Below are 27,979 nucleotides of genomic sequence, written 5' to 3' on the forward strand. Positions count from 1 at the left end.
TAACAAAATTGTGATGTTAAATGAATGCCCTAACTGCTCAAATAACACCCAACAAAAATGTAATGTGAAATTTTAATGTAAAAAGATCGAAATTACACCCATATTGTCTTAAAACCTCGCCGTCCAAAATGTGAAAAAGGTGAATGCCTACTCTCATCCAACTACAGAACTATCATAATCTGATAACACAGCAATACCAGCCCAAGGTACGACAGCTCGGGTCTTCATTTTGGCGTTCAATAAGTGCACATCAGTTTTATTTCGTGTTAATTCGACTCAATACAACAATAAGGTCGCCAAAGCTCTTAGCTGCCTATACACCAACATCCTCGGATTATCAGCTAACACTATGTTTGGTCGACTTGCGCGCCTGCGCCATCAAAGTACAACGAACACGCTCCACAAGGAAGCGATCAGTCGTGACTGACAGGATTTAATCACTGAGTTCAGTGCATTTAATGCCCACCAATGACTTAAAACAATGTCGTTGGACCTATATAACACATTATTTTGAGTTCAATAGATAACTTCTCTGAATAAACAGTGCGAACGTGACATACAATTAGGTTTGTTAGCCGTGTCTGACAAGATTTCTCGGGCGATAATATATATATAACCTATAATATATATTACATTTTTTGAGGTCAAGGGAAACCTATGGAAGAATTAAAAATAACCAGAGTCATTATATAACTGCTCTGATGTAACTGTAGCACATAAACGCCATTCCTGCGAGATTCAAGTAGATTGTACGTCACAATGAAGATTTGGGGGAGATTTACCACGTCACTAATGAGGTTTAGAAAATTTAGCCTTTGGGGCAGCAAGCTACGTACGAAGATCGCCAGTACATCATCGGTCAACAGAATTAATATGGAATCGGATAATCGAACGGTGAGGATTATACAACTCTATCTGCATACATGTATAAAACCATCTCAAGAGTCTGTTATATGATAAAGACTTGGTAGACTAATCATACGATGCGTTAAAACTTGCTGGTGGCTAATTAGCATCCAAGACTTTCTTCGGATGCAACTTGTAAGTGCGAATCCCACCGCAGAACTCGTGAAATTCGTGTCCAAGTTGATATAGCTCAAGTAATTAAGGCAGCATGGAGATCTATTGATGATTACTGCTAGACTAATCATGCCGCTCTTCACCACCCTACGATTTCGCTAGATTAGAATAGCTATATCTTAGAAATTATATAATTTTATGATAAGCCTTGCCACAATTAGGTATGCCCAAATATGGAAGCTTCTTTCGACGTGGGAATGTCGAATACAATTTGAAACGATATGCTGATTTTGATTGCACTTTTATATTATCTTATTGCCAAATTTTGCGCCCATTTTGACAAATGTGATAATCGTAAATAATATCAGTAAACAACACCGATTTGCTTACAAAAAGTGAATAATAAGTAAATACCAGACTGCAAAATGCCTTAATTAATTTTTTTTTTTCATTTTAAAATACGATTTGGGTTTATTATCATTATCCTGAATACCTTTTATATAAGATTTTTTAAAGACGGTTCCTCATATAAAAGTTTAATGATCACCATCAGAGCAGTCGCAAGCGATCACTAAGTCATGTGAATTTATTGTCGCTTTTGGTAGGCACTAGTAATTTCCAATTAACATGTTCTTGAAGTAAGCTTTACCAGTAAACGTTTATAAGCAATACCAAAAACCACAGATATTCTGGAAATGAACATACGGAGGCCACTAAAGTGAATGAATGAGAACTGTTGTATATTTAAATGAACCTGTTTTTTCTGCAATTACTCAGCGAATTTGCTCAATGCAAGCTCAAGTGAACAAAACTGCAGTAGTAAGTAAAGAAAACTTGGGGACCATCAAAATAGTAAGCGCTATTTAAACTTTTACATAAATAAACTGGCGCATTAAACGCCAGTAATTAGTGATTATTGGCATGGGATTTTAAGCAGTTCAAGTGAATAGGATCAGGAAAACAACTATGTACCAGTGAATTCCGACTAAATCATACAGAAACCGTTAATGAAGATCAATACAAATTTGAATATTCGCTTTCAGCAAAATGACAATTCTAGATAACCATTTTGCTTCATGTAAATAATTTTCAGGGGATGATAGTTCTTTGCATATGGGTGTGGCTTCGATGTGTTTCTGCACTAAATTTCCATTGGACATTGGAAGTTACTACTCTTGAAGAGGAATTCCAAATCGACAGTCATCCTGATGCTGCGTCGCGCGCAGTAGACATTGCGTCCATCCCGCAAGATTTTTCGAACCAGGTGATCAAGATATTTTGTCTGTTGAAAACTGTGATAGGAAGTTTGCGTTAACTGAAAAAAAGAGTTCTTATGTCTTACTCCGAGATAATTTACTACATGTTGAAACACGAAAATCATAAATTTCGGCCCAAATTTAATCCACGTTCAAACCGCCATATTTAGATTTCAAACGAGTTGATGTACTATCAGTAAATGTGTAAAAACAGAGAAAAGCCCTCAAAAACAGATTTTTGTTTATTTCAATGACGTACTGCCAGGATTCTGGAAGCGAAAATCAGACAATGATTCCTCATCTTGCGAAGGTGCAGATATCAGATGAAAACGGAAAAGTGAGTTATATCAACAAATTATATTTTATACTCAATACAGCGAAAGATAAAAAATAATAATAAATTCGAGTAGAAAACAAATTTTTTTCTCTTCAAAACATGACGCGGCAGATAGTTTTTATGATTATTGAGACAGTGTAGCGAGTTTCGAAATGGTTGAGAAAACGCAACGCAATGCGTCGGGATTGACTATATAGAATAGATTGTGTGTCTCTCTGACCTAATGAATATACTCATTTCGACGCCTTCACGGGGTAGAGTAAATATAAGCACTATAAAGCAAAATATAAAGATAAGTAAAGTTGACAGTGAAAATCAGCTGGTTTTCTGTGCATGCTATGACCTATGAATTACAGTTAACACTGAATCGTCGATAAGTTTCATGATGCATATTCTGAAAACACCATATCCCTTTTTGTTATAACTCGTATTTAGACACACGTAAATGTATGATATAATTCCTGTCAGTCGCTAATTGCACAGTCACGTGATCAATTGCCGTGATTTTATTCACAAACGACAGTCACGGGTTTTAGCGCAAAATATATCAGTTTAACATGACTTTTGCGATAAAAAAAGACACCCAAATAAATGATTTGTTTTTGATAAAACTGAAGGATTGTCGTCATTCAAAATCAGCATGATATGTGTAAAGCAAATAATATTATTCGTATGAATATCTTTCTAATATTTGACAATTAATTTCAGCGTATAATTTTTTTTACCCATATGTACTGTTAATTCTTGCATTTTTGACTACCATAGGGACAGCGACGCCGCCATTTTGGTAAAAGATTGGTAAAAAAAATTGTTAGTATTCTTATGCAGATATATTTTGAAACGTCAGGTAAAAGGAATAAGAGATATTAAGAAAAGCGGGGAAATCATGCCACTGAAAAAATAAGAGTAAAGTTCTTCACAGGACGCCTTTGCGCATTTTGTGGCCACTATACTCCATGCTCAATCCCAGCCAGACACGATTTTGATTTTTTCATGCGACTTGGGTATATACGTTTTTTGCCGCTAACTAGGCTCTGCACCAGCAGCCAATGCTAGGTAAAGAACTACTATAGTTTGAAATGACCGTAATTTTCCCTGTTCGACATTGTCTACCCTGGGCATTTATTACACCCTGGGTGAAAGGTTGGGCATTGAATTTGGAGCAGAGATTTTATCATAGGGGAGTAGGTGAGTCAAACGCCTTAACCACTGGGTCACCATGTATTAATACAAAACATGATTTATTTTTGGAAGATATCGGACATGGCTATGATGAGGTTGCTTTCAAGTACAGCGATACCAACAGCAAAAATATTTTATCCATCTACAACTGAAAACAACTTTGACAGTGGAAATAGTTTATTAAAAATTCAAGGAATGATTTATAAAATTGATGAAGAACCTACCTTAAAGTTATGTATTCTGTATCCGATTCCTATGGCAGAAAATTTGAGAACTATCCACTTTTCACTGCCTTATCTTGTTGTTGGTGATATTATGCTACAAGAAATAAGGTAAAGGTGACTTAAATTTCCATGTAAATATGAAATATATGTTAAATACTACAGATTTGGGATATTTTTTTTCCATGTAAATACTTCTGATATATTTTTTTACAGAATACCATTCCATGGTGATTTTGTCAATAAGTATGACAAAAATATAATATCAGCTGTTTATCCACCTCATAAACATAAATGGGTTCCTGAAATGTCTTCAAACGGATATTCTATGGTGTTCAGTCATGTTGAGAATATCCTTCTTAGTTCCTTTGATGAGTTTGAGCATCTCCATTCTGAAGAAGTGGGTTCCAGTTTTAAATTTTATTTTTGTTTTGGGTATCTGTATTTTTACTATAACATTGATGATCTTTGAAACAGGTGATGAATTCTCAGGAAACTCAATGCTCTGATTATGATGATTTTGCCATTCCATTTCAAAAAAGGATTTTATATATGAGCAAGGCAGGTATTCCATGGGAATTTTTTTTATCTAAATAGGAACATTTTGCATACTTATGGACACCTATGGTATTTCTTACACCCAAATTCAGAAATAGGATTAATTAGGCATATCATACTTGATGAGATGGAAGTTTGTCATATCACCTAGGTTGCAAGTCAATTTATTACAGGGCCATTCCTTCTGGTTGCGGAAAAGAGTGATAATTGGAAAGTTATCAGGGATTCAATTATTTATGATGATGCCAAGGAGAACATAGTTTGTCTAAAGCGTGCTACTGTTTCACCTCCATCATATTCTGAAGATATTATAGTTGTTTCGAGTCAAAAGCAACTTTTTATTACTTCTGCAGATGCAAGTGAGTTTTTTTTAATTCTAATACAAAATGAAGTTTATTTTAAAAATATTACTTACTGATCAAATTGCACTGGGTAAAATTTGACTTTGATTTTAGTTGCCAGTGTGTATTTGTTGTGGCATGATTTGCATAATCCAGTCTTATTGAATTACCGGTAACCTCAAAGAAAATTGTACTTTGTATATTAAATAAATGACTATTGACAACCAAAACAAATCGAAAATTTATAGTATGCTAAATGCACTTTGAGAAACTGTTCCTAATTAACAATATTTTATCATGTTATTTGATAGATAGACCAGATGCAGTGTTATATATGAAGCAATTGAATGATTCAAACGGTGTCAATGTTTGTCAGTCGGCATCTTTGTCTGAATCAGATTGCAGTATAATTGGACATTCATTTGATGCAAGTTCCTATTTGGAACTGTTTGTTTTGTTGCAGAGCATCTCTACTTCAAAATTAACTCTTGTAAAATATAAAGGTAAAGACTTATGACAAGGGCTGAATTCTTTTGAATATTCAATAATTACAAATTAGTCATTTTAATCATAATAGGTGTATACATCAAAGATTTCACATCGTAACCCAAGATACGTACCGAATAAAAAAGTAATTTCAGGGAATAACACATATGATAATACTTTAAGTTGGAATTATTTGGCAAGCATTCTGTGGCTAGCATCCTGTGTCTGTAGTTAGGTCACATTTTTTCATGTAACATTATTAAGAAAACGCATTGCATCGGGATTTACAATATTGACTCTGATACCTGTTATAGCCTATATCTATATATATACACATTTCGACGCCTCAGCGGGATACAGTAAATATAAGCATTGTATAATATAAGCAAGATATATAAAATCTTTGAGGGGTAGGGTTGGGTGTGAAAATCAGCTCTTTTTTTTGCATGCTATGACCTATAAATTACAGTTAACACTGAATCCGTTGATAAGTTTTATGCTCTATATTTTGAAAACACCATACCATTTTGTTATAATTCACATTTGAACACACCTACGGTATATGTAAGATTAAATTCTTGTAAAGCACTAATTACACAGTCACATGCTCCATTGCGCGATAAATTTAACATATTCAATTTCTAGGTTCTGTAACAAATGGCCAATGGAGTAAATTATTTACAATAATGAACAAGCTTCCAACAACAATTCAGGATAAAGAAAATCTTGTTTTTCTATCTCAAACTGAAGAATATTCTGGTAATGTACTACGTTCCTGTACATTTATTGTCAAAATTTTTCAAAATATTCATTGGTGTATGGAATTTGATTAACCAGTTTAAATAATTTATATTACTGTAATCAATCAATGTAATAAACTATGGTAAATTTTAAATATATATACTAGCTATGAGTTTAAGTAAATTTATCTTTCTGAGGAAGTCAAATCAATTTTTAAATGTTGGGTAATGTGTGTGATCGAGCCTACCTGCTGTTATTCTTATCATACTCCATTTATCCATTCACACCATACATTGTATGTATGTAAGAAATGTGCCCAAAGAAAGGCCACACACACTCGCTCAGAAACAAAAAGGGCTAATTTCTGAGCAAAGTTACAGACGATCACTGAAATGCCAAGATTTACATAGACTATAAAGAATTATAGTATAGAATTTTACGTTAGTAAATAGTGACCGACATAAGACTATCAGGAACTATCAAAACTATCAGGAAAACAGCAATGAGGTGGTGGATTCCACATAACTGAAGTTATTTGAAAAAACTTCCGGACTAAAAGTTCTTCTGTCTGATAGGTACACTTGATAGTATCAAACTTGCACAAATTAAGATTTATTAGTAAAAAACATTATATGTTTCATATTTTCTTGACATTGTGATATAAAATTTCAGGTCAGTCAACTGAAATTGCTGGAATCAGTACTTTGACGAGACCCGATGGTACATTGTACATTTGGGGCAACGTTCTACTTGTTTATGACATTCGAAGCGGCATACTTGGTTGGGTTCATTCCTTTGATGCTCAATCTTCAGGCCAATCTGATCATGCTATTCAATTCAGTTCTCCTAATGAAAAAAACATTTATAGTATTTTGACGTCAAATGGGAAAATATGGGTCGGTTCTGCCTATCCTTTTGAAAAACATTTCTCTCATTTATTAACTCAAGTTAGTACTGGAGAAAAAGCACACTTGGCAGTTTATTTTGATTCATCTGATGTGCTATATGGCCTGACTTACCATGTTACAAATGGAAATGAATATGCATTTAAAAGAGAGGAAATTAAAATAAAAGGTTTGTGTATGATTCATATTACATTATTTATAATTTTGTAGTGAAGTATATCGTACTACTCTTTTGAATTGTTTACATTCACATTTTTCGAAATTGATTTTCAAGCAGTAAGTTACTATACTGACTTACTGAGTACTAAATTTGAGCTAGTCTGTGTTTTAATAAAAAGAGCTTGGTCAGACTGTAACATTTCCAAAGTAACGTTTTATATTAAATGACTTGTTGATATAATTTGAATGTATCTTTTTTTTTATGTGCTTTTCAGAATCAAACCTAGAATGTGATAAAATCTACAATTGTCCAAGGTTATCACTTCAATGTGAAGCTGATTCATCTGTGTTCCATATCAATCATACCAGATATTCACGCATAAGACATTTCTCTATTTACCCTCCACAACTTATGCCGAAGGTATCAGTATATCATTCATGTGAACTCATATTCAGATTTTAATATCAGTTGCCAAATTTTTCCAATCAAGAAAAGTTTAAAATATTTCTAACCCAATAATTCACAATGAATGAATTTTAAATAGATTCTTATATCCAACCTGCTTTGAAATTTGGATATCTCTAAATTTTTCTACGAAATTCATATAATGTCTCCAAGTTTTGTCCACAACAGTCACATCACAGTTTCTCGACCAAGTTATGAAATATTCTAACAAACTATTTGCTTTTAATTTACAATTTATTTTTGAATAATTCATTGATTGGCTTTGAAACTGTATGGTCTTTTTGAAAATTATTAAAATTAAAAGTTGCTTTATTTTAGGCTCAAAAAAATCCATACTTCCCCCATCTTTATGACAAAACTTCATTGGCTACATTTTTTGCGGTGAAACAGAGATTTTTTTCTGGACAGGTGAGCACAGTCTAATTGAAATACAATTCCAAATTATAGTTTATGGTGAGTCACAGATATTCAAATTGTTATATAAGATTTGAAATGGTCGGTTGAAGAAATTATCTTCACAGTAGGAAACAGGGTCTTCAGAACTTTATTACATGGAATTGAATATAGTTATTGATTTAAACTTGAATTTTGATTATAGTGAATACACTGATTTCAATTATGAAAATCATGACAATTTTGTTTTGAAATATGGAATTTTACAACTAACTTTTTATGGTCTGATGTTTTAGAGTCTGAAGTTAATTTTCTTGTATAATAAATATCTCTATGTTTGTTGTATTGTGCCGTGCGCTATAAATACGCTTGCCGCCACACCTCTTGATTACCCTGAGAAATTGGCAGATACGAATCTTGTGGGGATAATTAGGTATGAGAGGATTGCTGGCCTTCTCGCTTTTGTAAGGTGGTTCGCTAAAGCCACAGGTCTGTTGCGGCTCCTTCCACCATCAAGTCAATGCATGTGAAACAAATATCTGGTTGAATAGTCCCATATTCAACATGGGCTGGTAACCGAACAAGATGCTATAGTTCACCATATGGCGCTAAGCCTTTTTATGGACTTTTCTCTTCCTCATAATAGACATGAAAATCCTATCCAAAATAGACCTCATTTAATGAATGAATGAATTTTTGTTCAAATTTGTCCTTATTAATACCAATTAATGTATTTATTGTCTTTGCTGTGTAAATTTTTAAATGTGCAGTATTATAGTTCGATTTTATTTTCTTACTATATATTCAGTATACTTGCCCTTATACCCATATACATGTCATACACACTAACATATTCATATTCAGAAAATCAATCAAACGCAATGGTGGTTGAATGAGAATGATTACATTCGTGAAAAAGAGAATTACAAACTCAATAGATGGTGGTATACTCACGACGAACCATTGAAACAATATTTGAAGTTTTTGGCAATAGCTGACTTTCTACCGAATGATCCCATGTAGGATGTCAGTTTTGATTACCGTAATTGCTTTGACATGTGCTCAGATCTTTTTAATCATTCGACATGTTTTTTGTCTATTTCCTCTTCTTGTTAATGCATTGATGCAAAATTCATTTCAGGGCTTTGAAAAATAGACCTCTGCTATGATATCCATTTATCTTATATTCAACAACATGTTTTTATTCATGATATAATCACAATTCAATTCTCATTGTGATTATATCATGGTCAAATACAAAGGCCCGGCGGTTGGCGCATCATGTTAAGCATTAGGAATCACTTGCCGTCTCACATGTGATTACCCTACATGGATTCGTAAGTTTAAATCATGTGGGGAAAAAATTATGTGAGAGAGGAATGCCTAATTCCTCATCGCCGCAAGGTGTTTCATGTACTGCATGTTGCAGCCTCAAATCCATGTATTTGAAACAAATACAAAGTTAACTAATACCATACCCGCCACAGACTGATAACCAGTTAAAAAAAAACATGGTTTGCCAAATGGTTATTAATCTGTCTTACTGGCTTTACTCTCGTCCAATATGCCGTAAATATGAAAGTCCTATTGTAGATGTTTTACACATCAGTTCTTAGTTATTAACAAGAAATCAAAGTGAAGTGATCTTGATATTTTAAGGATGTATATACATGAAGGTCAATATCTTCATGAAATTGCTCAACCACTCGGAAAATATGAAACCTGGAATGCGGAAACATGTGGCCTTCCATCAGTAATATACTTGGACAAGAATCAAGAATATAGGTATCGTATTGAGTAAAAATCCAGAATAGCCAAATTTTTCATGGTTTTTATATATATGTATTACTATGAAAAGATTTTTTGTTTAAATTTTCAGGTTCAACATAACAATTGAACATGCACTGTCGGATAGTTATATAGCATTTAATGACTTGCGATTGGTCATTGTTACTTCAAACAATAATGCAATTGACATAACCCCTGTACGACTTCAGACACCTTTTAGTATACTTTACATGGTATGTTAAACTGAGTACTTTGAGTTTTGAGAGTGCTTTGAATAAGATTCTTCATATATTTTTTCATTTTACAGTAACATAAGTTTAAATTAGGTACCTGGAAAATCTGCTACTCTATGTGTGTTAGTTGGTTATATTTTATTAATAATTTTTCTAATGATACCTTCTGCAATAATCAATCTATGTCTATACTTTTCAAAACTTTATGTAATCATAATTTTATGACTTTAAGGCTTACCTAATTCACCGCACTATAACACCACACGCACCTTGTCTGAATATCCTATTATTGTGAAACAAATAAACATATTTACAAAAATTTGTTTCAAGATTGTCATAACTGGAAAACAAACCAGCCACAAGCCACCTGGTAAACATTTGACATCTGTGTCTGCTTCATTTTATCCATGGAATCCTGCATCACCATCTTCAAAATATTCTTGTTGTACAACGGTACCTGAGGGAACTTCATATGGTAATTTACGAGTTTATTTTAATATAAATATCATATATTACTCTTTACTTAAACAGGTATTCACAAAACTGTCAGTCGGTTACGGATTCTTCCACCATTAAGTTAATAGATCAGAAAATAAATTACTGGTTAACTATTTACATACCTAACATTGACTGATAACAGGACAACAGATTATGGTTCACCTCACAATGAAACCATCTCATCAACTTTCCACAGAAAAAGAAATGGAAATCTTATTATTTGTGAAATCTACCAGTATATAATGGCTAGAGTATAAGCTACCCTTTTACTAAATAAAATGTCTATTGGGCAGTGTTAACTCTAAGCAAATTATGAGTGCGAAAGTGCTTCGCAGTCCAAAAAAAAAGTGCGAAAGTGCTTTTGCCGATTTTAACAAGTTAGGTGCCCTAGCCTTTCATATAACCCATTTAAAACAGCATAGATACTCGAAAAAGCGCTCCTCCGGTTATTATTATGAATTAAAGAGAAGCCTTTTCGTTAACCCAGTTCCCTTTAAGCGAATTCATGTTTAATTAAAACAAGCGAATTCATCGGCAACCAAATGACATCTGCTAACACCTGCCGCGGACAAAACTTTCATGCAATGTATCATCGTGTCAGTTACTTACTCGCGTAATTAGCAAAGACTTTTACATTTGTTACTCTTTCCATTTAACAGACACAAGGCAGGCTGGAAACCATATTAGATACAGGGTGGATCGTTTGTACAAATCCCGTGCAAAATAATCCCCCCTCCCCAAATATAAATAGCAATCAACTAATTAGGGTTAGGTGCGGTGGAAATTCAACTTTTCGATTTATCCCTAAACCTAATCTGATAATTATTAATTTTGAACCACTTTGAAAGTCGCCACCCGCTGTTTTAAAAGATAGGTTAACCTACTTTCCCTCCGAAATATTACACTGGATACTCCCCTGTTTTAGGAGATAGGTTGACCTATTTTCCTTCCAAACTCTTTTCTCCGAAATATTACACAAGATCACTTTGAAAATCCTCCCGTTTCGTGAACTAGCGTGACCTAATTTCTCATTTACATTTATATTATACTATTCCAGAGCTTACCCAAAGACAAGTAATTTTTAAATGTCGACATGCCTTGGTTTGGGTGCGAGTTAGTTTAAATCAGGCAGAAAACATTATATATTGGCAAAATGTTTAGTAATGTCATGTACTTTCAGCATTCATAAATAGCACTCTTTGTAATGCTGCTGACCTAGTATCAAATATTCGCATCACAACGCCACTTGCGAGGTTTCCATATATTTCAATTACACTAATAGGAACGATGACACCAAAGAGTTTTCTTTTGCGAAGGTACACTAAATATAACGAGGGTGATTCTTGAGAAAAACATGAATATAAAAAATAAACGAATGATATGATAGTGGATCCCAAATAATTTTGAGAGTGTCTCGAAATACCAATCCATTTGATAAATAATTTTTATTCGACCACATGAACGCTGATATCCTGAAAATTAATGTTGAAAGAGAATTACGCATTCTCAGATATCGGACATCTAGTCACGATATTCAATCGTTCATATGCACAAATCTCACATTAATAGTAATTGCTACCCAAGTTTGTAAAGTTTAGAAACCAACAAACAGAAAATAACTTATCCTAAAACACAATTAAAATTCAGTCGGCAATAAATTCGTCGCCAAGACGATGCCATACAAAACAAAAAAGATTTGGTGGCGAGAGTTACGTGAGATGACTGCCGTTGTTTTTTAAGCAGAATGTAAAAAAAATTATAATTAATAAACGGGAGTTACGACGCCTTTTACACATCGTGTGTATTAAACTTCCCTGGTAAGTACTTTGGTAAGTACTATTATTATTGTACCTATACACCTGTTGGAGTATTTCGGACAATTTCGAATTTAAAATAAATGAAAACCCGACATATAATAAAGACGCAAAAGTAAAATGAACATTTATTGAAAAATTTATTATTTAAGAAAGACAACATGATCGTACAATTCCGCCAAAACCTGGATGTTCGTAAGTGAGATGATAAATAAATACTTCCCCGTATTCGATCAATTAACTTTAGCGTATCGTTGTTCTGCCAACAAACAGCCGGGTGCAAAATATTTCCGTCCTGTGATATGCTCACAAATATTCTCGATATTAATATCATACCCTCGCGTATGTACTTTCTATTAGCTCTTTAGTGATCCTTCCATCCTTGGCCAAGTCATGTTTCGAATATGTGAACATTTTATTCGACCATACATGGCCGGCGGACCATACATGGTGTGGCGCTTTTATTAATAGTGTAAAATGAATTAAACGAATATCAATTATAACCAAGCCTGTCAGCGTGTTTATTTTCTGTGGGCAAGAATCGTAAAATACCATCTTGAGACAAATTCACTTCTATTATAAAATCTTAATTTTCAGTTATTATCGTTATACAAATAACGTGTGGCAACTTTATAATTTATCGTCGACCAAAAAACCGCCCCACACTCGTCCAAACGTGTGTCGAGCTTGAATGACAGGAACAGATTCATCGACGACTTTAAATTAGGGAAAATATGTATTTTATTGGGAATGCAAAATAAATGTAACAAAACGCATTTTTTTGTGATATAACTTTGTATTTTCGGAAACGGGTTGCCGTGAAAGGTAAAATTTGATCTAAATTAATCGCAAAAATGTTTTATTTTAAATGTAACAAAACACATTTTTCGCGATACAACTGTATTTTCGGATATCGGGTGTCATGAAGAGTAAAATAAGATCTGAATTAACCGTAAATAATGTTTCATTCCAAATGTATCAAAACGCATTTTTTGCGATATAACTTTGTATTTTCGAAAACGAGGCGTCACGAAAAGTATTAATCTAATGTTTTATCTATCCTCTAACTAACGTCTGGTACACATCATTTCGGGGAAAACTCTAGCCCGCGAAACGTCATTTAATTTAAAACAGAGAATGTTTCACGCATTCCAAAACGGAAAATCACCAGTAAGTGGACAGGGATTCAACCCTTCGGATTCAGTATTCTATATCCCCTCTGTCAGAACTTTCTGAAGAATGGAACAAAGAACCCGTCAAACCGCCGCGGAAGGAGGGGAGTCTTTTTTGCACTAATAATTAGGGCGTGACATTATCAAAATCGTCAAGAAACTGGTGAATTTGCAAATTCCATAAATAAAATTGTGAATTGCTCGGTAACATTTTAGCTATAATTATCGCCCGGGTATTGTTTTGTTGAAAACAGTTGAAACTTGAGGGAATTAGTTACAATTAGCACCTGACCTCTATTAGACACTCGAGCACTCGAAAAAAAAAGCACTGGAGCCCAATCTTTTTAGCATTAAGTCGAATACGTAAAATATCCTGTAAAAGAAATGCTGTTCATTAACGTCATCTCGTCTTATGACCACGCAGAAATGCCTTTATTACCGAATTATTCATTCACTATTTTAAATCAACGATCAGGATTGGCACAATTTCAGATTTGCGAAGTTTATCACCATAGAAATACATGAGAAAGTTAATTATCGTCTTAATAAATATCTGCATCACGGTATCGACAATAATATTACCATTCGCATAAAATTGGGACGGTAAATTTACAAATCTTGATAGGTAATATTAAACCCAACGCAAATGTTAATTTGAGTCCTCAATGTCTTCAACAGCTGTTGCCGATGTGAACGAACGGGTAAACCCGAAATATACAACTTCGATGTCCGCCGACCCGCAAGAATTCATATTTGTAAAAAAGAATATGGATTACCAAAACCTGGATATCGCCGCCAAAACGATCGGTGACAAGATCAATTAGCGATTACAACGGAATTAACCAGTAAAAAGGCTTTGTTGCCGATTTTTTAATGTTTCCACCCGACGTTCCAAAAATATTTGTTATTCGGTACTGGTTAAAAATATTCAATTCAAATAATTATTGAATTTTGCCCACCCGTACTCGCATATCAATGAGAAATAGTTGTGTAAATATCGCAAAATTCCGGAAAATGCCACGTGCTTTCAACATTGTGATTGCAATAAAATGGCACTTAATGGTATTTTGTGAATTTGGTGATTTTGCAAATCTGTGACATGCTGCTAAAAGTTTCGTCTGATTTAAAAATCGTGCACTTTGGTCACAATTCATCCAAAGTGACTATAACACTTTACTAACACTTTTATAGTCATTTTGAATTCATCGATATCATTGATAGTCACATGACCACTCTTGTTCAAAGAAACGCACTGGGTAGTATTCCAACATATGGTTTCAAAACACGCGGAGCGTTTTTGCGGGAGAAGCGGAATCGGTGTGCTTGTATAATAATCATATTATAAACAAGAATTTTGCCGTTAATGCAAAAGCTTTATCTCCTATGTCTGCATCTCATAGGTTAGAATTCTGGTAAATATCGTTATGATATGCAGAATTGAGTTACAAAAGTACTAGTATGTTACTTATTTGTCAACTTAATACTCAAAAATATTTGTTAACTTTGAATTTTTATTCCATTCAAAATCGGAAAAAAGTGCTATTTCTCTTCAAAATCGGAAAAAAGTGCTATTTCGCAGTCCCTAAAAAAAGTTGCGAAAGTGTTTCGCAATTTTCGCAAAAAAGTGCGCTAATAGTGAACACTGCTATTGGGAGATATTTACAGATATTGAGTGCATAGTATTTATAAATTCTATGCAATATGGGATATATATTTTTGCACAATTCAGTAAATTCTTCCTGATATTTAGAACAAAATTTGTTGGTCAAAGTTGGATGCCCACCTGCTCGTCGATTGATGTTTGACTCCCAACGCTCATTAGAAATTTTATTTAATCGAGGAAGGACTGACAATTTTGAATGCTTGTATGATGTGGAAGATGATGTTCCATGCTTCACAACCTCTGGTAATTACAATTTGTAGTTTTGAAGAATTTTCAACATGAAAACAGTATGTACCAATAGTTGTCAGATTCAGCTTGTTAGTTTAGCTCTGGGTTTCTTAAAGTGGGCCCTCAGAGGGCCACTAGTTAAGTTTTTTGCTAAGTGCCATTTTTAATGACGACGTTAATTTAAAGTAAATTGACTGTGATTTTTCAATACTTTGACTGAAATGCATTTATTTTTATTTCTGTTTACTGGCTTTTTGTTATTAAATGTGGAACATGAAATTATTTATGGAAACGCATTAGGAGCAAAAATATAGAAAAACGAGGGGCCACAGAAGTTGAGAACATTTGAGAGGGGGCCACGGATCATGAAAGTTTAAGAAACACTGGTTTAGCTCAACATGGGTAAATGGCGAGTAGAAATTAGGACATCACACTATAATTTTTGGGAGGGAGGCCGCAGGTTCAAATTCTGCAGGGATGATGAACAATTCATTTTTTTCATTCCTAATTAACTATAATATTTTCAGAGTTTGCTGCAGCGTTCTATGTTGAAGACCTTGTTACTGGGGAGCGGTCAATTTTCGATGGAAATTATACTTTACAAATAGTAGGTGGAGGTATAGGATATCTTCAAAATGTTAGAGAATATAATGAAGAAGAGATTTTGTCATATAATTACAGGCCAGGAGATAGGTAAGTGAATATTTGTTCGTTCATAAAATAATCACTTTTGTATTTTCTGCAAAACTATACCTTGGATATGCAGTTACTCATAGCCATGTTGATATTCTCTTACTTATACCATCATAAATATTAATCGTGATTTATAGTTAGACTATTCGAAGAAGTTACTAAATAAAATTGATGGTTTATAATTATAAAGCCGGGATTGAATATATTTTTAGTCGTTTATAACCACATTGCAGCCTAACCATGTTCCACTGTTTAAATCTTTTTGTCACTATTACCATGTCTAGAGTTTATCAGGATTGGTTAGATTTAGGAATATGTCTACGGTCGGGTTTACATGAGATAGGGTGAGATCATCATAACGATACCAAGGAGTGGAGAGTCATGTGGCGACTTAATCATATGTTAAAAATGCAGCATCTTGTCTGGTTAGTTATTTGCTTCATATGCATGGACTCGATGGATGGAGGAAGCTGTTACTTGATCAGCGCTTACATGAACTACCAGCAATCCCCGCGCACATAATTATACCTTGCAGGATTTGAACCGGCAAACATGTGCAGGGTAATAAGAGGTGGGGTGGCAAGCGTGTTCCTAACGCTTAGCCTGACCACCCACCGCTAGGTCCATGAATTTGAAAACAAATAACTGGCAAACTAATCCCATACCCGAAATGGACTGGTAACCAGACGAGAGGACGTGGTTCGCCATATGATTGAGTCATTTTATCAGCTTTTCTCTCCCCTGAGATAAATATGTAAATCCTATCCAATGCGAACCACCCAAATACCTGCTTACTGAGTTCTAGTTTTCCTTTTTCCTATTATATGATTGCAATTGTCTATTTTTCATTGATAATATAAACATAACTTTATTGGTATTATAGTAAAAGTCTTCTGAGCCTGATATGGAGTGTTCTGCTTGAGGGTTCAAGTGAAGGAATGAAAGATGAGAAAACTGGCAGATTGATATTTGATGCTAAAGATCCTGCTAGTATTGTATTTGAATGTCGTCTTGATTCTCCATGTGGAAACATACCACTTGGAACATACAATCCTGGAGGTGAATGGAAAATTGGTAGAGAAAATATATTGGTAATACATGGAACATCATATTAGTCCCAACAATGTTTTAACATGAATGGCATTACGAGATACTGAATTTTTATGAATACCTTACTAACTTAATAGTGCTGTAATAGGTGGAACCATAAGACTCTTGCACGTTGCCTAGATGTACGTACAACCTAAAACATATATCTGATTTTTATTTGTGAATTGATATATTTTTAAATGGCCAAGAAATAATTTGAAAGTGTCTACGACTACAACATCAACCGAAATGAATATTAGGCTCATTGTCCTAAGAAAAAAAGTTTGTGAATATATCGAATGAATAAAAGTGAATCTGTTATTGCTTTTGAATTACTCAGTATGCTGTTTCAATCACTGCTACAGTATTGTTGCAGTTAGTGTGTGCAAATCCACAGTCACAAATATAGAAAAAACTATTGATGGTATTTCACTATACATTTCAATATTTCCATATCGAATAAGATGTCATATATGGGTGCTCAAGAAATTTCATGCTTTTTTTCATTTCATGCAATAGTATTCCATAGAAATTAATCACGTTCACAATATTATTCAGATTTCCTATTTCACCTTCATTTTCGCATTTATTTAGAATTTTATATTCAAATTGAAGTTTCCAATAAAGGAGTAGATTCATCAACCAATTGTGATTACACAATGAGATTCATGATTCATTTAATTGGAATCGAACTCAGTCCTAGAGTTCATCTAATGCTTATGTTGGTAAGCAATTTTTAAGTTGCAATCTAGAAAGGTTTTTGAGTAATGTGTGTCTATTTATTAATTATAATATCATATATTCATATATAAAATTTTATATTTCGCACACCACCTCACACAACTTAATACTCTCAACTGGGATATTTGTGCCAATAATATATTGATTAGTTTGATCATGCAGTCGTAAATATCCAGTAACTTGCATCTGTACAAATGGACCCAATCTGTTGAATTAGATGTTAGAACAGTAGCGTACTTGAACAGTAACCTCTTATTAAATATGTCTTGCCACCTGGATTGTAGCATTCTGAATGAAGCATACTATAATTTCTTAATTTGAAGTTGTTAAATTCATTTTATTTAGGTGATGTTGTCAGTGTTATTCATCCTGGCCATATTATATTATGTTTGGAACTTTGGAGGTGGACATCAGTTCTTCAGAAAGTTATTGGGAAAAGAAGATTTTTATGAAAGTAAGACACCTGAGCATAACCTATATAACGATTTCTCTATATTTCAATTTATAATAGGGTATGGTAATTCGATTTGTGGACGAGTTATGATGTGTTCAAAGTTTCCATTTTGATTTTATACATCATATGTATTTGCTCCAAACAAGACTCTGCTCGAGCAGCTACTGTTATATATACGAAGCTATGCCCAATTACACACTGTGTGAAGTGGTGGGCATGGGATTAAAACTCAATATTTTAACTTATGACGCCGTCAGAGTTGGGCGTAATGCTTCAACCACTGTGTCCACAAAATGATGGTGTTCCAGAGCCACGTCTGGTTACTGGGATTAGAAAACGGGATTTTAACTTATCGTACGATGCCGCCACAGTTGGGCCTAACGCTACAACCACTGGCGTTCCACAGCCTCACGTCCAGTTCAGTGGCGCAACCAGGCTGTTTTCAACGGGGGGGTCCGACCGGAATTTACACAGTGCAACCACTACGTAAGTCGCAAGGCCACTAGGTGTCGTCCCGCTGACCACGATAAATTGCTTATGGTTAAAAGGGAAACGCCATCGATTAAATCCCAGCCTTTCGCTTACCTTGCACTCGTTCATTAACGGCGCTTCGCTATGTCTTGCACCTCGTGGGTAGCAAAACGCCGTTCATTACATTCCAGCGAATTGCTAACGAAAAGCTGTTAATTATTTTCAACGTTGAAAACACGGCTTGAATAAATTCCAGTGTTTCCCTCGTGCCGCGCCTTGCTCGTTGGGTGAATTCGTCAAGACTAAAAACAAAATGCACTTCTTGCGAATGGACCTTTTCCCGACCCTAACCCCGGAAAAATTCTAAACTAAACTGAAGCTCACCGGAAGACATAATGACAATTAAAATAATTGATTTACAACTAATTTTTGGAAACACAACTAAAAACTGACTAATTTAATGCAGGAATGTCCAAATCGAATTTAAATTCAAATACTGTTTTTTCGTGTTTATAATAATCCCGAATATGGCGCACGTATTCTAGCGTCGTCGTCCATGTGTGGTTCGGCAATATATTACTCCTGACATGAAAGAATTTCGATAAACGCCGACTTGAAGAACTTATAAGACTTCGAGGACGTTTTTGATTGATTTTGATTTCTTATCGGGTATTTTAACTTAGTCGAGATGGTTTAGGCGTCCTCGGCAAATTGTGTCTTAATTAGTTGTTTTCATCCTCAGTTTCGATAGTGACCGAACATAACAGGAAATTTTTTCATTTCTTCTAATTTAGCGCGTATAAAATAGCTCTTAAATAGTATTTAATATCTATCGCGGATTTCGTCGGCATCCGGCATTGATGACAACATCAGTTCAGTTAAAGTTAGCGGTATTCATTTATAAACAAAAATACATAACAGCCGACATGAAATATTCAAATCAGCGCAGAGTTCAATTAATATCTTAATATGCACATAGAAAGAAGAAAGGACAGAGAAATATTCGCTGTATAATTAAGTTTGCAGATATAAGCTAAAGTAACTACTGAACTAATATAATAGTCTTCAATGGATTTTCTGTCACTGAAATGTTAAACTTCTGGAATAGAACTTGAGCCTGCAGCAATATTGGAACATAACATCTTTTTTGATCTGTGAAATCAGCGACGGACATGATGTCATCCTCAAGATCCTGTGACACTCCTCCTGAACCACCAAAGCGAAGAAGTCCCACAGATCGCGTTGCTGCCAGTTCTTCCACAGTTACCAATATAACAGAATCTAATGTCTCTAACTTAGTCTCTGTACTTGAAAGCACTTTGCTTAAAACATTAAGGCTCGAAATACCTACAATCATACAGCAACACTTGGAAAAACTAGCTATGGATGTATCTTCCACCACTCCAACTAGCATCGGCATCCAGGAATCTTTATTGTCGCTTGATGAGTCTCTTAAGCAAGTTAAATCTCAGCTATCTTCCATAAGCATAATAAAAGATGAAGTTAGTGATATAAAAAGAAGCCAAGACTTCATCTCCAAAAAATTTGACGAGTTAAATGCCAACTATAAGGAACTAAACAACGTTACTGCTAAAAATAACAAAAAAATTCGTGAACTCGAAAATATTGTTGAAAATCTTGAAGAAGAAATTGATATTCTAACAGAACGCCAACAAGACCAAGACCGCAGATCCAGACTCAACAATCTTGAATTTCATAACATTCCATATGCAGCTGATGAAAATTGTGAAAATCTGGTCATTAAAGTGGCAGCCCGAATTAATGTTCCGCTGCGTTCATTCGACATCTCGAACTGCCACAGGATGTCCAAATATAACAACAAAAAACCATCGCCAATCATTGTAAACTTCATAAACAGAAAAACAAGACACCAAATTTTGAAAAATCGTCGCCAGCTCAGATCATCGAACATTCAAGATGATTTTCCACATCTTGCAAGATCTACCAAAATATTTGTAATTGAAAACCTCACTGATACCAATAAAGAATTATTCTTCAAAGCCAGAAACTTGAAGAATGAATGTGGTTATAAGTACTTATGGACTCACAATGGAAGAGTACTTATAAAAAAGGATCAAATGACTAACACCATCCCCATTATAACTGACGATGACCTTTCTTTAATCAAGTAAGGTTATTTGTTTATTTAATTTTGTTCATGTATTTTTATTTCTATACATGGCTTGGTCAAATAATATGTTTTCTATCTGTTTATTATTACTTTCATATAATCTTAGTCATCTAAATGGCTGGTCACTGTAGTTATTCTCAATCGGGTTTCTCCTGTGATAATCTTCTGTGCAACAATTTAGAGGTTGTAAATTTGGACTCTATTCAAACATCATCTGATTTGGTGATCTTTCATATGAATATTCGCTCCCTTCAAAAGAATTTAGATCATTTGACTACACTATTATCAAATTTGCCATCACCTCCTCATATAATTGCTATAAGCGAATCTAAATTACCCCAAAATCATGTCTTCAATACCATCGATGGCTATAATTTCCTTCATGCCCCATCTGCCACTAAAGCAGGTGGTGTTGCTGCTTTTATCAGGGATGACGTTACGTTTAATGAAATTACAGATTATAATATCGTCTATTCCAACTGCGAAAATTTGTGGTTTGAGATCAGTTTGGCAAATACTGTTAGCAGATTGGTTATTGGCATTATTTATAAACATCCTCGTAATGACATAACTTATTTCACTGATATTTTTGAAATATCTTTAGCTAAATTGGCTAAGAAACACTTTTTGATAGTCGGTGACTTTAACATTAACTTGCTTTCAACATCCAGTAATGTCCAAATTATCAATTATGTTAATATGCTCATTTCTCATAATGCCTTCTCCTTGATAACCAAACCCACTAAAGTAGGTCAAACTTCTGCAACATTGATCGACCACATGTACACCAATTTGACAAATTTGAAAATTAATTCCTATGTTGTTCTATCAGATATAACAGACCATTTCCCAATAATGTGTTCTCTTAGTGGTGTAACACCTATTCATAAAAATGATTGCATAATTTCTAGGGACATGTCAAACTTCTCGATTGACCCTTTTCGCACAGATGCACAGAGCATTTTTGATAACTTGTTTGATACATTTCAATTGAATGCCCTGAACTACAATAGTGCTTTTGAAGAATTTATACTATCAATCAATACTCTAATTGATCGCCATGCTCCCCTTCGGCCACTTTCACGACGACAGAAAAGGTTAAAACTAAAGCCCTGGTTGAGTAAAGGGTTAAATAGCTGTATTCGACACAAAAATAAGATTTTCAAATCCCATTTTCTGAAAGGTAACAGCTCTCAACGCTCCTACTTTAAAAATTATAGAAATGTTTTGTCAAAAACATTGTATAAAGCAAAACAAATTTATTACCAAAATCTTATTGCCCAAAACAAAGGTAATCCAAGGACAACATGGCAGATAGTTAACCAAATTACACATACAAATAATAAATCCAAAACAAATGTTGATGAAATCTTCCGAGAGAATGGCTGTATCACTAAAGATGGTATTTCAATCGCTACCAAATTCAATAAGTACTTTTCAACGGTTGGGTCCAGTCTCTCAGACAAGTTTTCTAATGATATGACTAGCTTCAAACATTTTCTTCGCAATCGTGTAAGCCAGTCCATTTTCATGAGTTTGACTGATTCAAACGAAGTGATAATAGAAATACAAAATCTGAAAGATAGGAAGGCAGTAGGTCCAGACAATATTCCAGCTCGGTTCCTTAAACTTGTTGCTGACCTCATTTCGCCATGTTTAGCTGAACTTTTTAATTGTTCTCTCTCGTTAGGAATCTTTCCTTCGTGTCTCAAAATTGCTCGAGTAATCCCCCTCTTCAAATCTGGAAATAAGAAATGTGTTCCAAATTATAGACCGATATCAATCCTTTCATCGATTGATAAGATATTTGAGCGCTTGATCCATAGGCGACTTATTAGTTTTTTTACTAAATATAATGTTATAAACAGATCTCAGTTTGGTTTTCAGAATAATCATTCGACATCCCACGCCAATTTAGATACAATATCTTATGTTTATGATAAATTAGAGAAAAAAGAGTTCGTTAGCGCAACATTTTTAGATTTAAAAAAGGCTTTTGATACTGTGGATCATGACATTTTAATTTACAAGCTGAATCATTATGGCATCAGGGGACAAGCAAATAAACTAATTACTAGTTATCTAAGCGATAGATCACAATATGTCAAAGTGGGAACTTATTGTTCCTCTCTCTTACCAGTGACTCACGGAGTTCCACAAGGTAGTATATTGAGCCCATTATTTTTCCTAGTATATGTCAATGACATAGTTCACTGCTCTTCGCTCTCAACCAAATTGTTTGCTGACGACACTAGCCTCCTCGACAGCGACAAATCCCATGCAGCTCTTCAATCAAGAGCAAACGCTGAAATTGCAAAGGTGGCTAATTGGATGAGATCGAACAAACTAACAAAAAATATAGAAAAGTATAAAACATTGTTGATATCACCATATAGGCGTAAATCTCTAAATGGTCTGTCAATCCAAATTGATGGTACACAACTTGAAAACGTTATTTCTTATAAATACCTTGGCATATATATTGATAACAAATTGAAATGGGATACACAAATTTCAAACCTGGCCGTTAAATTATCCAAGTCGGTTGGGATATTATATAAACTTAAAAGATTTACATCGCTACCTACATTACGCATGGTTTACTACTCCCTATTCCAGTCCCATATTCAATATGGCCTAGTTGCATGGGGCTCTGCTGATAAATCTTTATTGCACCGATTAGAAATTATGCAGAATCAGGCCATTCGCGCTATTTCTGATGTTGCTTATCGCACACAACTAAGTCCTATTTATAATAAACTAAGAATTATTAAACTTGTAGATATACATAGAATTGAAGTGTTAAAGTTAATGCATCAACACCATAACAATAAACTCCCTGCAGCATTCACTAACTACTTTTCAAAGCAGAGCAGTATTCACTCCTATGGGACACGGTCATCTGCTAAAGGCTCTTACTTTGTGGATCGCTTTTCCACCAAGCTTACTCAAAACTCCATCAAATTCGTTGGTGTCAAGTTATGGAACACGCTCACTGACAGTATTCGATCAATGAACTACATCTCCTTCAAACATGCATTGAAAAATCATTACCTTGATGTTTATTTTTGCCAGTAGTCTGAAAACATTGCCTTTTCATGTGTCTGATCTTCTTCTAGTCGTATATTCCCTGAACCGTTACCGGTACCATACCGGGATGCAATCGTGTTCTTCCACTGTATTCTAAATTCGCATCGTCATTTACTCTGTATGTGCCAAGTTCTGTTTTTCACTTTCGACAACTTTTCATCATATAACCTAAATGTGAAAGAAATGCATGCTTCAGCATGCATCAGTTCATTAAGCCAGTAAAGTTCTGTCAAATTGAAATTAACGTTGCTGGGCACGTCGATCCAGTTTTCAAAGTGCTTAGTCATGTTAATAAGCGTTATTCTCGTTTAATTGTGTACATTGAGGTATATCGCATTCGCTTGATGGCGCCCTTGCGCTCGTCAAGCGGTACCGGTTTCCTTAATTAAAGTCCTCATGGCTCTTCATATTTCCGCATTTTATTTATCATCCGTTGTTGTTGTTTCTATGCTTTTTAGTACCGTATTGTACGTGATAAACCCAAGTCTTTTGCTATATCTGTTGCTGTAATCCAGCATATAGGTGTCGCTGACACGATGACTTAATAGTCTTTCGCGACTCCTCGTCAATTGCGAAACATTGTTTATTTTTGATTTATTTAAATTTATTATTATTTGTTGACAATGTTTCATGCACGACGAAATAAAATATCTGAATCTGACTAAAAACTAAGAACGATATGGTATGTTTGTGTACTTTTGTTTACCATCGTCATCATAATCAAATTAGTTAAACCCGGTTCCCAAATTTCCGTCCGCCAACAATGGAGAATATAGATGGAAAAACGTGTTTTACTTTTTGAGTCAGCGTTGATTTAAATTTTTCATGCTATGTGTTATAATTTTTTGATTATAAACCAATACCTCCAACTTAAAATGAACGATATTGTTATCAACGACGTCGGGACTCGGGATAACGATAAAATCTCCGATAGAAACCAAATAATATTTAGAAACTATTTTATAGATTGCAAGAAATTAAAAAATTTCCCATTAAGTTCGATAACTATCGAAACTGAGGATGAAAACAATTAATTAGGACAGGATTTGCTTTTGAGTTTATTGCCGAGACGCACAACATATCTTGACTAAATTGAAATATACGATAACAAATGTAAAAAAATTTCAACCAAAAACGTCCTCGACGTCTTATAAGCACTTCAAGTCAGAGTTTATTGAAAACCTTTCACGACGACTGTTAGTTATTGCCGTGCCTCACATGGCTGCTTTCGATTGCGATAAAAAATGAAATAATTGTGAAATGTTTTTAAATCAGAACGTGGACGGGGGCGGTAGGATGTTTACGGCGTTTTCGGTTTTCGGCCTTTATGTAGAAAATCTTAGGTTAATCGAAGCAATATTTTTCCGAAAATAATTTTCGTATCCAGATTTTCAGAGTTCCTACTGCATTATTATAACATGAAGAGGGGCGGCGTTACATTGCGTCAAGATGATGAAGCACGAGAGTATTCGTCACAAGAGAGAGAGAGATAGCATTATGCTATTGTCGCTTTCAATTCGCATCGACAGCGCGCGATTTCTACTTTTTTGAGATAACATATCTCATTTTCGAATACAAACATTTACGCGGGGATAGCGATTATTACCTAACTATCAGCAAAAAGGTATGATTGAAGTCGGGCGGTGTTAAACTACGTCGAGGTGATAAAGCACTGGAAAAAAGTAGTTTTCACCGGATTGTTATGACCGTGGAACGACGTTGTTTTAACGTAGAACAATAATAAAAAAACAAATTTCAAACGGGGGGACACGACCCCCGTAACCCCCCCGCTGGTTGCGCCACTGGTCCAGTTACCACTCCATGTCAGGTATGGGGTTTGTTAGCCACGTATTTGTTTCAGATGTATACCTTGATGGTCCTGATATACTGTTATTATTTGTCATCCAAAAGAAGTACATTCATAATTGTTAGATTTCATTTTTTATTCATTCCGTAAAATCATGCTTATAAAAATCATCAAATTTCGATTTCTAACAGTCAATATTGTGACCAATTCATTGAAAATTGTGACAGGTGACAGTGAAGAAGATTTTGCTGAACCACCACCCCAATTCCGTGAAATATTGAACAGAAGATTAACTATTGGCGGAATACAAACTGCTGGCCTACCTGGTGGCACTGGACATAAATGTGAGTATAAAGATGTCAAGAACGAATCAAGTACTTAAATACATTCAAAATTGGTGATAAACTATAACTATGTAGTAAATATCTAATTTTGGGAGGGATATGGAATATTTTCGTTTAAAATTCATCTGATGGTCAGAAATAAAATAAACCTAATCTAACATCTGATAGGTGCTTTAAAAAATCAACCAAAACAATGCTTTTTCAAATTATTCGGTATCACAGAAAACCATGGTTACACTTCATACAATGCCCAGTAGATAGTTTGGCGCTCCAAAAGTATGTGTACTAATATGGAGGTAACTAATTTTGTTCACCAATTTTACATGAAGTTTTGTGAAGGGACTGAAACTTATAAACAGGGGGTATATGGCCAGGCTAACACAGACAGTCCCTGAACTCGTAATAGAACTAAAATAAGGAAAATCGGAATAAAGTTATGGCCTAACACTAACCTGGTACACATACTACGGGAGTATAGATAGTTTAACTTTATGATGCAAACAGCAGGGGATGTGGTCATTGGACATGCCTAGCCACAGTTTGGGCTTTCTAGGTTTTCTCAAGATGGCTGGACCACTGTAACAAAACAGCAAATTTGTCCTCAAGTTTGCTATGTCTCAAAACTTTTGATGTGATACACATTGAACACGAATATAACTTAAAAATTCCCATGGTAATTGTTTATTTATATATGAGCAAATTTTTCTACAGCTTCCTTGTTGGCTCAAAGTCTCCACCTTGAAGAACATGGTGTGAAAAGAAGTTCTCTAAGAGGTAATTATAATAATGGATATATTTACATGTGCTGATGTTAAAGAATTTTAAACTTAGCTTAAATAAACACAGTCACTGTGTATTAAAGTCATGAAAATCGTGATTCACCAGATTTAAAGTTTAATTTGTGAAGTGAAGACATACGAAAATTTGCTGTGATGCTAAATTGATAAGCATGGTTGCATACTGGAAGAGTTTGGAGGTGTGGAACACAAACACATGGTCATAAGTTCAAAATTGTAATTAAGAATAGTTTTTGATAAATGTGCCAAGCCCTCTGGCATTCATGGTGTGTTTTCTAATTCAGCTACATTCATGTTGATATGCGAAGTATGACTATTAATTATTTATTATATGTCAAAACTTATTTACTATACTGTCTTTCATAGTAGCGTTGGTCAATGCTATCAACACCAGTATTGTTTATACCAGTGTTCTTCAAACTTTATTCATTACAACCCAGTTGGCAAGTACAAATTTTTTGTGACGCCCAGTAAATAAAATACTAATAAAGTGAAAGGATTCAGCTAAAATTTAAAAATAATAATGAAATTGACAATACCTTTAAATGAGATTGATGAGCTTGCATATTCTTGAACAAAAAGGTGAATCTTCTCTCTATTTCGGTGAGTGTGGGTCTCAGTACTGGTTCTCAATCTTCAAATTGGTCGATATTTTGTTTTAGCGTATTTTATTTTACCGCGGCCCCCATTGAGCCCTTTTGCGACCCACCTTTTAAAGAGCCTTGGTTTATACCTTGTTTTTTATTGCAGTTCATGGAGTTTTAAACACGAAAAGTAACACCTCTAGAACTTCTACTCAAACACTGAAGTTAAATTGAAATTATTTATGCGTTGTTTTAATCGTTTGTTCATCATAAATATATTATTGTTCTTCCATTGT

The 27,979-nt window shown here is 34.4% G+C and overlaps 2 protein-coding genes across 7 annotated transcripts; one reads left to right on the forward strand and one right to left on the reverse strand.

Annotated features, from left to right (window-relative positions):
* On the forward strand, positions 1-27,979 carry LOC120336292 (cation channel sperm-associated auxiliary subunit gamma-like). 5 transcript variants are annotated; one of them, XM_039403935.2, is made up of 25 exons: positions 1-894; positions 1,705-1,872; positions 2,114-2,284; positions 2,542-2,613; positions 3,868-4,127; positions 4,233-4,416; positions 4,494-4,581; positions 4,748-4,933; positions 5,227-5,418; positions 6,047-6,160; positions 6,815-7,216; positions 7,482-7,627; positions 7,991-8,080; positions 8,930-9,084; positions 9,725-9,850; positions 9,945-10,086; positions 10,417-10,561; positions 15,321-15,476; positions 15,989-16,154; positions 17,038-17,213; positions 17,838-17,968; positions 18,330-18,438; positions 26,186-26,302; positions 27,014-27,076; positions 27,850-27,979. In XM_039403935.2, exons 2-25 carry the CDS (start codon positions 1,747-1,749, stop codon positions 27,915-27,917), a joined length of 3,585 nt encoding a protein of 1,194 aa, XP_039259869.2. In that variant the 5' UTR covers positions 1-894; positions 1,705-1,746; the 3' UTR covers positions 27,918-27,979. The 5 variants fall into 5 exon arrangements, 4 of the variants coding, with proteins under 4 accessions (XP_039259869.2, XP_039259870.2, XP_039259868.2 ...); XM_039403936.2 differs by having other exon boundaries at positions 1,705-1,839; XM_039403934.2 differs by lacking the exon at positions 1,705-1,872.
* On the reverse strand, positions 22,266-24,397 carry LOC120337733 (uncharacterized). 2 transcript variants are annotated; one of them, XR_013473849.1, is made up of 3 exons: positions 24,116-24,392; positions 23,199-23,366; positions 22,266-22,802 (listed from the first exon to the last, which is right to left on the reverse strand). XR_013473849.1 is itself a non-coding variant. In XM_078109802.1 (2 exons), the coding sequence occupies exons 1-2, from the start codon at positions 24,159-24,161 to the stop codon at positions 22,324-22,326; spliced, it is 525 nt and encodes a 174-aa protein (XP_077965928.1). In that variant the 5' UTR covers positions 24,162-24,397; the 3' UTR covers positions 22,266-22,323. The 2 variants fall into 2 exon arrangements, 1 of the variants encoding a protein (XP_077965928.1); XM_078109802.1 differs by lacking the exon at positions 23,199-23,366 and having other exon boundaries at positions 24,116-24,397.

The sequence above is a fragment of the Styela clava genome, chromosome 2 (assembly GCF_964204865.1).
Source record: "Styela clava chromosome 2, kaStyClav1.hap1.2, whole genome shotgun sequence".
NCBI lineage: Eukaryota > Metazoa > Chordata > Ascidiacea > Stolidobranchia > Styelidae > Styela > Styela clava.

What these genes read in the sequence shown, in the direction of transcription:
- LOC120336292 (XM_039403934.2), top strand. Translation starts at nt 760, where the DNA reads ATGAAGATTTGGGGGAGATTTACCACGTCACTAATGAGGTTTAGAAAA. An exon ending in AGCATCTCCATTCTGAAGAA is followed by an intron (nt 4,417 to 4,493) that starts GTGGGTTCCAGT and finishes TCTTTGAAACAG; the next exon opens with GTGATGAATTCTCAGGAAAC. An exon ending in CTCCACAACTTATGCCGAAG is followed by an intron (nt 7,628 to 7,990) that starts GTATCAGTATAT and finishes GCTTTATTTTAG; the next exon opens with GCTCAAAAAAATCCATACTT.
- LOC120337733 (XM_078109802.1), bottom strand. Translation starts at nt 24,161, where the DNA reads ATGAAAAGGCAATGTTTTCAGACTACTGGCAAAAATAAACATCAAG. An exon ending in TGGCAAAAATAAACATCAAG is followed by an intron (nt 22,803 to 24,115) that starts GTAATGATTTTT and finishes TCTTATTTCCAG; the next exon opens with ATTTGAAGAGGGGGATTACT.